At 41.2% G+C, this 13,057-nt stretch overlaps 1 protein-coding gene across 1 annotated transcript; it reads left to right on the forward strand.

Annotated features, from left to right (window-relative positions):
- The first annotated feature begins 1,383 nt into the window (after positions 1–1,383).
- nr4a2a (nuclear receptor subfamily 4, group A, member 2a) lies at positions 1,384–7,529 on the forward strand. The gene is made up of 8 exons (XM_029459050.1): positions 1,384–1,538; positions 2,034–2,135; positions 2,355–3,226; positions 3,717–3,846; positions 4,027–4,190; positions 4,576–4,778; positions 4,946–5,124; positions 5,263–7,529. Exons 3-8 carry the CDS (start codon positions 2,357–2,359, stop codon positions 5,517–5,519), a joined length of 1,803 nt encoding a protein of 600 aa, XP_029314910.1. The 5' UTR covers positions 1,384–1,538; positions 2,034–2,135; positions 2,355–2,356; the 3' UTR covers positions 5,520–7,529.
- Positions 7,530–13,057: the final 5,528 nt, after the last annotated feature.

A 13,057-nucleotide genomic window follows, 5' to 3' on the forward strand; every position in this document is an offset into this window, starting at 1 on the left:
AGGTGAGTGTAACCATGATATACAGCCCCCCTCCCCTTCCCCCTCCTTGCACACTCTGTCCTTGTGTGCACTGAGTGAGTACAGGCCACACTAAAAACTGCTCTGAGACTGATGGTTGTTCTGTGGCTCGTATAATAAAGCATCAATCCACGAGAAATAACACACGATGCTGCGTGCTATGTGATGCTGGCTGCATTTATGTACATCTCTACACATCTTGTTGCACCCTATATGCACACTCCCTCCTCGCCTTGGCTTGCTGCCCAGGCTAATATGCAAGTAGAAAAATGTAGGCCAACTTGATTGGCAACAAGGTGTTGGAGTAAGATTGCACTGAGATCAGTTATTCCATCGCTGCAGAACAATAAAGCCAAAAGATTATTTTGGTGACTGCGTCAACTTGAGCGTTTTTCTGCGTCACTCTCCATTCTGCCTGCTCCTATCACGTTTCCCTCTCTGGGGACTAAATTGGTTCCCCCATGACAACTGGCTACAGGCCCACTAATTACCCCCCCCCCCCCTCCTCCTACAGCAGCTCACATGCAATATACCAGCTCTATGAATAGGCAGCCCACCCCGCAAACCCCACCCCATCTGAGGTCTAAATTTGGAACACAATTGAAATAGAGAAATCCTGTCAGAAGATAACGAAGAATAATATTGACCCTCGCTTCATTAGGCCTATTTCTTACAAGTGTAGTGAGTCTGGCGTGTCAGCCACATTGTGACATAACTGTGCCTGTGTGCCAATGTACACTCCTCTCAATTTTACAATAAAATAACAACTATCAGGCAGTGAATAAACTCAAGTCAGTAGGGACATGTGAGCTGTTTTAATACCCGATTATAAACATGGACCTTTACATTTTGGCCTGCTGCAACCTAGAAGTTCATCTTTATTGTATCATGCATGATATTAAATGTATTGTCTCCCCTTATAAACAATAATAGTCCTGTGTGTTGATGTAATGGAGAATAACATGCATACTAAAAACGGTTAATCAAATATGCAGAATCTACCAGCTCATCATAAACTGTCTCATTTACTTAGCAGACCTATGATAAATACAAAAGAAACCACAGCACAAAGATTAATGTCAGCCGAAAACAAGCCTGACTTAAGTCCTCTGTAAACACAAAAGTGTCTGATTTGAGCACAGAAGGGTTTACCCTCCACTACATCTCTGCTAATGTCCATGTGGGAAGGAACATAGAACACATACCACAAGATAAACATACTCGCCAGAAAAATTGGGGCTTGAGAAAGTTCCCAAGCGGATTGGTCCATGTCTATGTCGACGCCGATGACGTCGCGCTGTGAAACACGTGGGCTACGGTATCCAGAGCTCACATAAACAAAGCCACATTGGCCAGACTGGGTAGTCGAAGCTTGTGTCGCTGTCAGTGCTCGGAGTCACACGGTTTGTCTGCCTGGCATTGTTGGGTACCGCCGCTCATGATTTGGAGCTTTTACAGAAATTGATGAATAACCCCTGCATGCTTATCGCATGGATTGAAAGCCACGATCCTGATGTGAGGTAAGTTTTTACTCATCTCTCTCTTTTTTGCAACATAATCTGTGTCCTGCGCTTTACTTGCACCGCCTTCTCCGAACATTTTGAGTCCCTTTTTAGTGTGTTTTCACTGTTAAACTGAAATGATACAAAACTGACTCGGACTGTGCAGATCTGCGGGTGTTGCTGATATTTCACGAGATTGTTTCTGCTTTCTATACAAGTTGTCACTAATGTCAAGTGCGCGAAGTTGGTGTGTAAAATCACTTACAGCCGCGTACTTTATAATAAGAAAAGAAGAAGACAACTTACGCAGTGTATGTCTGTATGCACTTATTATGTCGGTATCCTTCTAAAGTTTTATTTTTTTATTACATTTTCCAAAGCGCTGTGTGTTAGAATTATTTTGCAAATTGTGCGCATAGGTTAAACCTGTCTCTAACTGGGATCTCGTGGTCATTTTTAGATATTTGTTGTATTCTATAATGTAGTAAATGTCAAAGTGATGTGTTTTATTAGGGGAAGATCCAGAACAGTGCCGCTTTCTTGAATCCTGACACCCATACAACTCCTGACAATACCCATTCCAAGTATCACCGAAAAACTGTCAGAACACTTGAGGTAGGATATTGAAAATTATTTACAATACAAATACAATACAAATACAGATGTTATTATTGTTTTTAATGGTATTGTATTCTGAAAGTACTCAATAACGTTTTTTTTCTTCCGTTTAGAGTAAATGTATATTTAATAGATAGACTAAACTGTACAACTTTCTTCACGGTTTGGACATTTATTTGAGAAATTCTGATTTGTTTCTACCGGTTTGGTTTCCAGCCATGCCCTGCGTTCAGGCTCAGTATGGATCATCACCTCAAGGAGCTAGTCCTGCTTCACAGAGCTACAGCTACCACACCGCCGGAGAATACAGCTGCGACTTCTTAACACCTGAGTTTGTGAAGTTTAGCATGGACTTGACCAACACTGAGATCGCAGCTACTACTTCTCTCCCAAGTTTCAGTACATTCATGGACAACTATAACACCAGTTACGACGTTAAACCGCCCTGTCTGTATCAGATGCCCCACTCTGGAGAGCAGTCCTCTATCAAGGTGGAGGACGTCCAGATGCACAACTACCATCAGCAGAGCCACCTGCCACCTCAGTCGGAGGAAATGATGGCTCACTCTGGGCCAATGTATTTCAAACCCTCCTCGCCCCATGCCCCAAGTACACCAAACTTCCAGGTTCAGCCTAATCACATGTGGGAGGACCCTGGCTCCCTCCACAGTTTCCACCAGAACTATGTAGCGGCCACGTCTCATATGATGGACCAGCGCAAGAATCCGGTGTCAAGGCTTTCGCTCTTCTCCTTCAAGCAGTCCCCGCCCGGTACCCCTGTTTCCAGCTGTCAGATGCGGTTCGACGGGCCGCTACACGTCTCCATGAACCACGACAACCCCGGGGTGCACCGTGGCCTTGACGGTCAGAGCTATGGGGTGCCCAGCGCCCTACGGAAACAGGCTGGTCTGGCTTTTCCTCACTCCCTACAGCTCGGCCACGGGCACCAGCTGGTGGACAGCCAAGTGCCATCGCCCCCGTCCCGAGGATCTCCGTCAAACGAGGGTCTGTGTGCGGTATGTGGGGACAACGCAGCCTGCCAGCATTATGGAGTGAGAACCTGCGAGGGCTGCAAAGGATTTTTCAAGGTGGGCTGACGTGACAGCAACCATGAATCAGTGTTACTGTTATTACATGGAATATATGCTGTGTGTTCCTTATTATTCAAGGCACCAGTGAGTTTTAATAGGCCCAATTAAAAAAACAAAAAACACATCCTAAACATGTATTTAAAATTTGATTTCCAATGCGGCCCACACTAAATAGTATCAAGCAGCACCTTTAAAGTTCGTGCGTAAAATAACGTTACATGACAAGCATATCTATCCACACATAGTTGATCTCAAAGGAATAAGTAAAATATGAAAGACCACGAATGTGTATTTGCTGACGGTCTATTCCCTCTTGTTGGTTCACACAGCGCAGTCCCAAACAGGAGATGAGACAGATATTATATCGTTTTCATCTTTTCCTTTTTACACTATATCACATTAATCCACATACCGTATTCTGTATGGTACAGTATATAGCCATGAAAATAGGCCTGTAGAGTGACATTATGTTTTTCTCTCTTTCCAGCGCACCGTTCAGAAAAATGCAAAATACGTGTGTTTAGCAAATAAAAACTGTCCTGTTGATAAACGCCGAAGAAATCGTTGCCAGTTCTGCCGTTTCCAGAAGTGCATGGTCGTCGGAATGGTGAGAGAAGGTATGTTTAGGCCATTCATTAAATTATTTTAGACCAGTAATTTCTATTTCCCCACTGATACACTGGGGGAACACGTGCGTAATAGTGTTGGATTGTTATTTAAGCCACATTTAAGTAATTCTGCACAGCAACAGGAGTGCGTGTTAATGATTTATTTGTCATATATTTCTTCCAATGCAGTAGTCCGAACGGATAATCTGAAAGGTCGGAGAGGACGCCTCCCATCCAAACCCAAAAGTCCACAGGAGCCCTCCCCACCTTCGCCGCCGGTGAGCCTCATAAGCGCACTTGTTAGGGCCCATGTGGACTCCAACCCCTCCATGTCTGCTTTGGACTACTCCAGGGTGAGTAAAGTACCACAACCACAGAAATAAAACACACACACCACTTAGAAAGAAAACAAGTTGACAACTATTACTCCGGATGAAAACAGAAGGAGCAGCAAGATTGGCGGACTTTATATTTCATTTAGTCCTGCTTTTAAGTAACAATTTACTGCCTTGAAAGTTTTCTGTAATACATCGCTGAATTCTTAACTTTGTCAGGCTTTTAATGTGGCAAATGTTTCCATCCTAAGTAAATTGTGTTGAAATAGAGAACTTAATAAAAAGAAGACATGAATTTAATAGTGAAAAAGCACCCTCTCCCTCTTGGAAATTGGCATTTGCAATTTCACGGATTATATATTTTAAAGGACCTCATTAAGGCGCTGTTTAAATTAAATTCCAGTTCCAGGCTAACCCTGACTACCAAATGACTGGAGACAACACTCAGCACATCCAGCAGTTCTACGATCTCCTGACGGGCTCCATGGAGATCATCCGGGGTTGGGCGGAGAAGATTCCCGGATTTTCTGATCTACCGAAGCAAGATCAAGACCTCCTCTTTGAATCCGCCTTCCTTGAACTTTTTGTCCTGCGGCTGGCGTACAGGTAAACCGCGTAATTATTAAACAAAACAATCTCGGCTTTAGATAATCATCAGCTCCTCCTTCAAGCTTCATTGCTTTGAGTTTTATTAGCTGCCCAATAATGAGAAGGCTCTTAAATTCCCATTTATTGCCAAGCGTAATTAATGGTATTTTTCTGATTAATTGCAGGTCCAACCCAGTGGAAGGCAAACTTATTTTTTGCAATGGAGTGGTGTTACACAGGCTACAGTGCGTCCGCGGATTTGGAGAGTGGGTGGACGCTATCGTGGACTTTTCTTCGAATTTGCAGAGCATGAACATAGACATCTCAGCTTTCTCCTGCATCGCAGCTCTGGCCATGGTAACAGGTGCGTAAAGGCGGCTACTCCTCTGGAAACGACCGCTCATTTGGAAACTATGCCTGTTTTATACAATACATGCAAAACGGAGGAAGTTATTGCATCGGAAATAATTAATCTCTGTTCTTTTTTCCTTCTGTATTTTAGAGCGACACGGGCTTAAGGAACCCAAGAGAGTCGAAGATCTCCAAAACAAGATAGTCAACTGCCTCAAAGATCAAGTGACATTCAATGGCGGTGGATTGAATCGTCCCAACTACTTGTCAAAACTCTTGGGAAAGCTCCCTGAACTGCGCACACTATGTACACAAGGTCTGCAGCGTATCTTTTACCTAAAACTAGAAGACCTAGTCCCTCCGCCAGCAATAATTGACAAACTTTTCCTCGACACCTTACCTTTCTAAGTCTGACTCGACTGCGAGACCTCAAAGAACTTCCAAAAGACTTGACTGAGTCAGACTTGACAGATTTCTAACGATATTATTTCTGAATATTTGCAAGCTCCGTAGGCTTATAGAACAAAAGTACCCTATTATGAGATCCATGAAAAAAAGAATAACACGAGGATGAGAGAGAGAGAGTTTAATTGCTGTGTAGGCCTTTTAATTATTTTATCGCCAAACGAGTGAATCATCACGGGGAATTTCTCTCCGGTGGACAAGTTGTCAACAAAGTTAATCCAGTTTTACAATCACTTACTGTTTATTTATTTAACATCGGCTCTACTGATTCAACATACTCGTATGTAATATATTCCATTTATATATATGAAACCATAAGAACACACACTCCCACGCACACACGCACACACACACACACACACACACACACACACACACACACACACACACACTGTATATTACGATAGAATATGTGATGCCTCCAATGCATCGGTTTATAACACGTGTACAAAGTTTGTTATAATGAAAATATTTGATTTTCTTTTCTTTTCTGACTCGTGCCTATGTGTTTCTGACAGGATCCCCAAAAGTATCCAGAAAAGACAACGCATGTTATAGTTTTCCTTTTTTTTTCCTTTTCCTTTTCTTTTATAGGCACTTGCTGAGGTGATGTCTATATATAATATATACCGGACACTATGTAGTCTGCTAGATTTGATACAGATTCGTAGTTATGGCACTCCTTTTATGTATGACGCATATGTGGAAAAATATCTCATCTGTATAGAAAATGAGGGACCCATGGTGTTTGTAAAACTGTCAGACATTCCTTGTTTGTATGTGCTGTAAGTATTGTTGCTGTTGAATATAAACGTTTCTATATATTTATTATTTCTATTGCCAAGAGCTACACTAAGCATGGTGCAATTTAAACGATTTCAACCCATCCAAGTTCATGCTGAGCACGTTGTCTATGTTTTATGTCTTATAAACGTCAAGGTAGTTATGATTTAACACGTTTTGGAAATGAAAAACTCCCATCTTATATCAAGAGGTTCATGAGTGTGTGATATAGGCCCACATCTTTGACATCATGATGTACTTACAACTTCTGTAACGCATTTGGTGACGAATTCAAAAAACTTTAGAGAGAAAGAAATATTTAATGTTTACAAATAAAACTTTTAAATCAATTCTTTGCTAAATAATTTCTCTGAAATTAATGTATTTTTTAAATTAAGACATTTCTGATCGGATGGAGCTACTTTAGCACGAGAGAGAGAGAGAATATAATCTTGGAGTTTAAACTTGTTGTAATTTCCTTATCTGTTGTAAGCAGCGCTTACAGGCCTATTTGCGAAAAATCTAACATTTGATTCGGTTATTTCTTTTAACATCTTCCTTTAACTAAATGTGAAATTGTGTAGGCCTATTTTAGTTTAAAAAGTAAGTTGTTGCGTTTAAAGCATGTGGTAAATAATGTGCAGGCCCATTCCCGTTTCATCTTAAGTTTAAATTCTCTATTTTGTTTAGACAAAAATATGTTGCACATATTTATTATTTGACCATTCTAATAGTGTTATTTAAACCTAAACTTAGTGAATATTTCAGTCATCAAAGTTTCATTTTAATGCACTTCTAATTTGGGTAACACCTTAAAGTTTTCTCCAGCATGGGTGTCTATATTTCCTATATTTGAAATGTGAAAAAGACGCTTTTATTAACACATCACAGGCTGTTAAAACCTCGTTTCATTCTCTAATGTCTATTTGTATTTGACAAAGGAACAATATACAACGGATTAAATAAAGAAGTCTTAATCTTTTGCTTGAATCCCAAATAAAGTCACATTTCTAGCGAACAATTTCATAAAGAACATCGGATTTTATTATGATCCCTTATGTGTTCCTCTGGATGCTCTTTGCTGGTGCGAGAGTTAATGCAAATAAAGGTTTAAAGTTGTTTTTCTGGATAGACTTTCCTTGTTGTCTAATAGTAAAAGGATTAAAAATGTGATGTCCACCTTTATGTTATTTTAATTTGTAGGTTTATACGAGACCATCGTTGCGCTTCATTTGCCTTCACGTTTATTATGTAAACGGAGGCAGTTAACCTGTTTTACCCTGTCGAAGAGTCAGACCAGAATTTACATTTTTCCCCACACAAAAAGCCGACTACCTACATACAACCTGCTATTACACCGCATTCATGAAAATAACACATTTATTGTGAAATCCTGTTGCGCACAGCTTTACATTGAGCGTCACAGCGCTTCACTATGCGGTGTAGTTTTGGATTATAAGTGAACTCGAAAGATACGATGGTGCAACACACATGCACATTTTTCTCTAAACTACCGTTTAAAGTTTTTATTATTATTATGGCGGAGCCGGCAAAGTAACTTAGTTGCTTTATAGTAGTTTAATACCTGTTACCACCAACCTCCCACAAACCTCCGGGGAGTCCGGCTCCGCGCCTCGGACTTCAGGTAAAAAGTCCTGAACAGCATTAAATCCCATTTGCTGATCATCCTCATAAAAGTACAATTCACGTCACTCTTGAGATGTTGCTGCGCATCAAATGTGCGTCATGTAGACTGTAACTGCACGAGTGAAAGTCATTTAGAAATGTATATATAACGGCAGTGATTGGCCTGCACGTACTGAAGCAGTGCGGCTGTCACAAACCCTTTAGTCCCCTTTAGTCTTTCAGAAGAGAGAAGTGACGCCAGGCTCTGAGGCATGTCTGGGACTTATCCTCAGTGATTCCACATTTATCACATGATCAAGATGAAGGGAACATCTTATTTTGAGAGATATTAGCAGCAGGCTATAAATTGTCTAAATAATTAGATCGTCACTGTAAAGTGCTAATTCCAAGGCAAATTGGGATTACACTCAGAACCAGTTTGCTGACATTTAGCAGATCTGCTGAAAGGGTGCATTACAATGTCACAAGTTCTCTCTATTGACTCAAAGTAGTTAGGTTTTTACACATGTCTATTTCAACACAGTAAAACATGACACAAGTAGCTAATACTTCTGTCAGTGTTTGTGCATGATTATATATGCTGGAGGACTTTGAGTCTAAATTCATTAAGAGCCTATGACTTAATTTCCTCCCCGCTCTTGACATCAGCGGAAGGCTGGATATGATCGTGTCAGCATAAGTAGGGCTGGGAGAAAGAAAAAGAAATGATTCTCCAGTTGTTCTGCCTCGTCCTCAGCTACAACAAACCAAAGCCAGCAGGTGAAGGGGCCATCTTCCCGAGAACAGAGCCTGTTGCTAAGCGCTTGTACACAAAGTGAGAATCAAATGATGAGACTGAGTCCCGGCTTCTGAGAACACTGCTGCCAATTAACAGTACCACTAATAGATGCTACCACACACACACACACACACACACGCACACACGCACACACGCACGGTGACGACCGACGACCGTGGATTAAGTTGCATGCACAGCTGCACTTTCTTCCAATTCTGTGATGCAATTTGACAGTGTGTGTGGTGCTCGGTGGATTGCAAGTGCTGTAGCTCTGCTGTAGGTTTCATTACGTCAGGAGCCGTTCCCTCAACAACAAAACTATATTTTCTTTTGACTGGAATATATAGTTTGGTCTATTTTTTTTACAGAAAGGTCCACTTGTTGGCCGTGTTGGCTTGGTGTTTAAATTTAGTCTGTAGGTCTAATGTGTGAATTACCATGTTGGGAGGCCAAGATAAGCCAGACCTTTGCCTCATCGGATCCCTGTAGTGGGAGAGCACTTGACCTTTCACCTTTGCACTACATGAGAACTTGTTAGACAGACATCCGATGAGGAAAACTCACTGTTGCTCAAACTGCTACTGGAATTATATTTGCAGCACCCAGTAAAAGCACAATGATAAAAGAAGCACAAATACACTCGCTACACACTTCTGTGCAACACTACATGCAGCCCATTGATGATCTCTATGCGATTTATGAGTTTCGGAGACAACATGCAACTTTTTCGCAGTGGATCAAATTAAGCCTAGAGTAAATGACAGTTAAGTGTTATCTTTCTTTGCATTTTATGTGAGTAGTATTAGAAGTTATTTTGAGGTACGGAGTGAGAATCTTATTAGAAAGCTTGTGAGCAAGACTTGAAATAGATCCACATGCATTGCTTTATCACTAAAATGCCATAACATGCTCTTTATTACTTGACTTTCTGTCAAATTAAAGTAATTTAAACAACTCATCTGAGGTTTTCAGTATGTTAGCACGCTCTGGTTTTCATGTTGCCATTTCCCATCGAGGTTATATTCCACCTGTCTCGTCAGCAGTCGTTGGTTATGTACTACTTTTCAATAATTCTGCGGCTCTTCATTCATTCAGCGCATTCAGTCTACACTCAGAATCACTTCCTTTAATGTTACCTTTCCCTCTGTTCAGGCTGCTGTGCGAGCCCGCAGTCAAACATGTTGATTACACAACTTATGAACCTCATGAGTCCTTCCGACTGTAGCTCTAAACAAAATGAATGAATAATGAGTTGAATGATGGCTCTTTGGATATGACTGCCTATAGTTATATTACTGTGACTATTTGATTTACCATATTGAAATGCTGATGATTGTCCAATAAATAATGCAAAAAGCTGATTTCCAAGTGGCGAGGCAGGAAAAGAAATCCACCTTGCATATAGATGGAAGTGAGCCGTGTCTGTCCCTCTCAGCCTGTGGCCCAGAGCAGCTTTATCATTCATAGGACTAAACAGACAATCAATTCAGCAGCCATGTATGAAGGATGAAGGGATGCGACAAGCTGTGAATGATGAGGAGCCAAAAATCAAAGGCCTCACTCCTTCTTAGCTCTAATGGCCATTACCAGCCCAGACAGCACCAGTAAAATGAGGTTAATCATTTGCACAGATCCTTTCAAAGAAGATTGACTGGACTTGATGCCTAGTCAGATCACTCATAAATATTTACTTCGTATTAAACAGCTGTGTATGCTCTGTTATTGCACATTGATTTCTGACTGATGCTATCAAATTATTGTTTCAAGTGTGGTCAAGTTAAAACCATTAATGCAATGCTTGTACCAAGACTCAATAATGTTAACCACCAGAAATAAATAATGCAATGACATTGACAGTGCATTATGTTAGAGATGGGATTCACCTGGTTTCTGCTGGAAAAATGGTGATTGTTTTACAAATATCATATAATCACCAGAAACCAGGAGAGTTTGAGTCTTACACTCAGTGCTGATAAATAGCACATCTCAAGTTAAATGGCCCTATAGTTGAAGTTTATGGGCAAAGCATGTATCAGTATTGAACACACGGGCTCAGTCCTTTGACCTTATTGACAATATGAAATCGGAAATTTCCTTTATAGAAAGAGTTAATGTTTCCTCGGGCAGACATGTTTCCGATTCAATTAGTTTTAATGAAGCCGGTGCTCAGTGGTTACTGAAGTAGAAAAAACAGGCATAAATGCCTGATGGTAATAGAGGACATATTAAGGAGGAAGGGATCGGACACACAGTGCATGATTCTAAGTGGCGAAAAATGCCTCTATCAGGCTGGTAAGAGCCAGTGGCTTGGGAAGCAGTGAATTGTGTGAGCCTCAAATGATGCATTAGGATCTCTGGGGCGAGGCTGGAGGAGACCGAGGAGCAAACTGTAAAGACACACAAGAATCTGGTTTTGATGACGCATGTGGGGGGTATCGCCAAGCAGAAGGTAAAATCATGCCCTTCTCAAAATCACATCTACATAATTTTAATCGTAGTAGTTTAAATTCTTCTTCTTACATTCATGTTATTTTGTCATTTTTAAAGACTAAAAAATGCTGCTCATTAACTGCTTCTTGCATTCTTCCCCATTTACACCTTCCACTGTGACAATGTGACTGAATGCACGGCTGCAAACTACCCCCACCCCTCCTCCTCCCCCCTCACTCCCTCCCTCCCCGTCTGTTGTCAGTGTGTAAAATGTCAACATGGTCAGATGCACTGGCTCAGTTCCCGCAAGAATATGCCCTCATCCCGCGTTATGGTTTGTGCCGCTGCTTCATGTGAAGTGAAACATATTAAACACACCCATGCACATGTAATCTGTTCATGTCTTTGAGTCAAATCATGTGTGTGTGTCTGGTCTTCTATCATCTGATAAGTGTTAGACATCCTTTCAGTCTTTTGCAGCCCTTGTCATATGGATTTAGTTTTGCTGAATTAAAGAAATACAGAACAAAAAGCAGGTAGATGGGTGCTCTGGTAGAATGTAACCACGACGTCCCTGCTTTGATTCCAGCTGGGGAACTGTGTTGCATGTCATTCAGAATACAGGTGCAGCAGAAGGTATGTGCTTCATTTGGACAAATGTAGAGATACACAAAGATTTTTGAAGGTTCAACCAGAACATGTGTTCTCATGAGCACCAAAGCTAAGACCCCAGATGTGTCGCCCCTTAATTAAACTACAGACATGGGGTGGAAAGTTGCAAAGGTTTCGCAGCCACAAAATCCTCCCTTCCGTCTATTTTTGCGTCCAAACTGAATCCCAGTATGAAATCAAGTAGAGAAAAGGAAATAAAAAGGTAATGTGTTTAGTTCACTTGTCCAACAACAACTACACCACTTCTTTTACCTTAATAGTCCCAGGCACTGACTAACAGCAGCATCTACAGGGCGTTTCAGGCCTCTGCTCTAGTTTGCTGCTAGTATATGCATGCTCTGCTCATTAATACATACACTATAGGCATGTACCAGCAGAGTGACAACACAAATAGATGCACGCAGTGATGGTTTAACAAAGCTCTCATAGCACATATAAGTACACATCTATTGTCAGAAGGTGCCAATAGATAGTGGAGTGGTGGATTCTTGAGAGGTCAAGAGGGGAATATGAGTGTGTGTGTGTGTGTGTGTGTGTGTGTGTGTGTGTGTGTGTGTTGGACAAAAGGGAAGGGGAGAGGGGGTTGTGGTGTGTGTGTGTGTGTGTGTGTGTGTGTGTGTGTGTCACAACAGACAGAAGAGATCCAGCCCAGGCTCCCACACAGCTTTGTCATATCACTAGGAGATTAGGAACACACACATGTCAAGCTAGGCAGAGCCTGCTGCAATAATGCACCTGCCAGCTCTCAAGATCCACTCAACCCCTTGTCCCTACATGCTAACACAAAGGCACACACATAAATGAACCACATTTTTAAATATCAATCCCCTTCCATATGAACATTGAAGGATATCATATGAGATCAGTGGACAAAAATGAGTTGATAAAAAGCATGAAGCATGTTCACTTGTCACACAAACGAGGAATAAATGTAATGCAATGTGAGTATTAAAAGTTAAAAGAAAATGTAGTTCAACTAACACGGAGTAAAATCACAAAACCTCGAATACATGCAAAGGTTGGGATCTGGGGAAAGAGGATATTTTACATGAAAAAACCTGACGGGATAAGGTCGTTGTCTTTCTTCATGACAGAGTTCCCCAAGAGAAGGAGAGAGGAGAGTCTCAAAGAGATTCATCTCAACAAAGATTCAAGGTCAACCAACCTAGTC

The sequence above is a fragment of the Cottoperca gobio genome, chromosome 21 (genome assembly GCF_900634415.1).
Source record: "Cottoperca gobio chromosome 21, fCotGob3.1, whole genome shotgun sequence".
Lineage (NCBI taxonomy): Eukaryota > Metazoa > Chordata > Actinopteri > Perciformes > Bovichtidae > Cottoperca > Cottoperca gobio.

Excerpts from the sequence above, each read along its gene's own strand:
- nr4a2a (XM_029459050.1), top strand. The coding sequence starts at position 2,357 with ATGCCCTGCGTTCAGGCTCAGTATGGATCATCACCTCAAGGAGCTAGT. Across the intron at positions 3,847-4,026 it reads CGTCGGAATGGTGAGAGAAG|TAGTCCGAACGGATAATCTG; the intron begins GTATGTTTAGGC and ends CTTCCAATGCAG. Across the intron at positions 4,779-4,945 it reads GTCCTGCGGCTGGCGTACAG|GTCCAACCCAGTGGAAGGCA; the intron begins GTAAACCGCGTA and ends GATTAATTGCAG.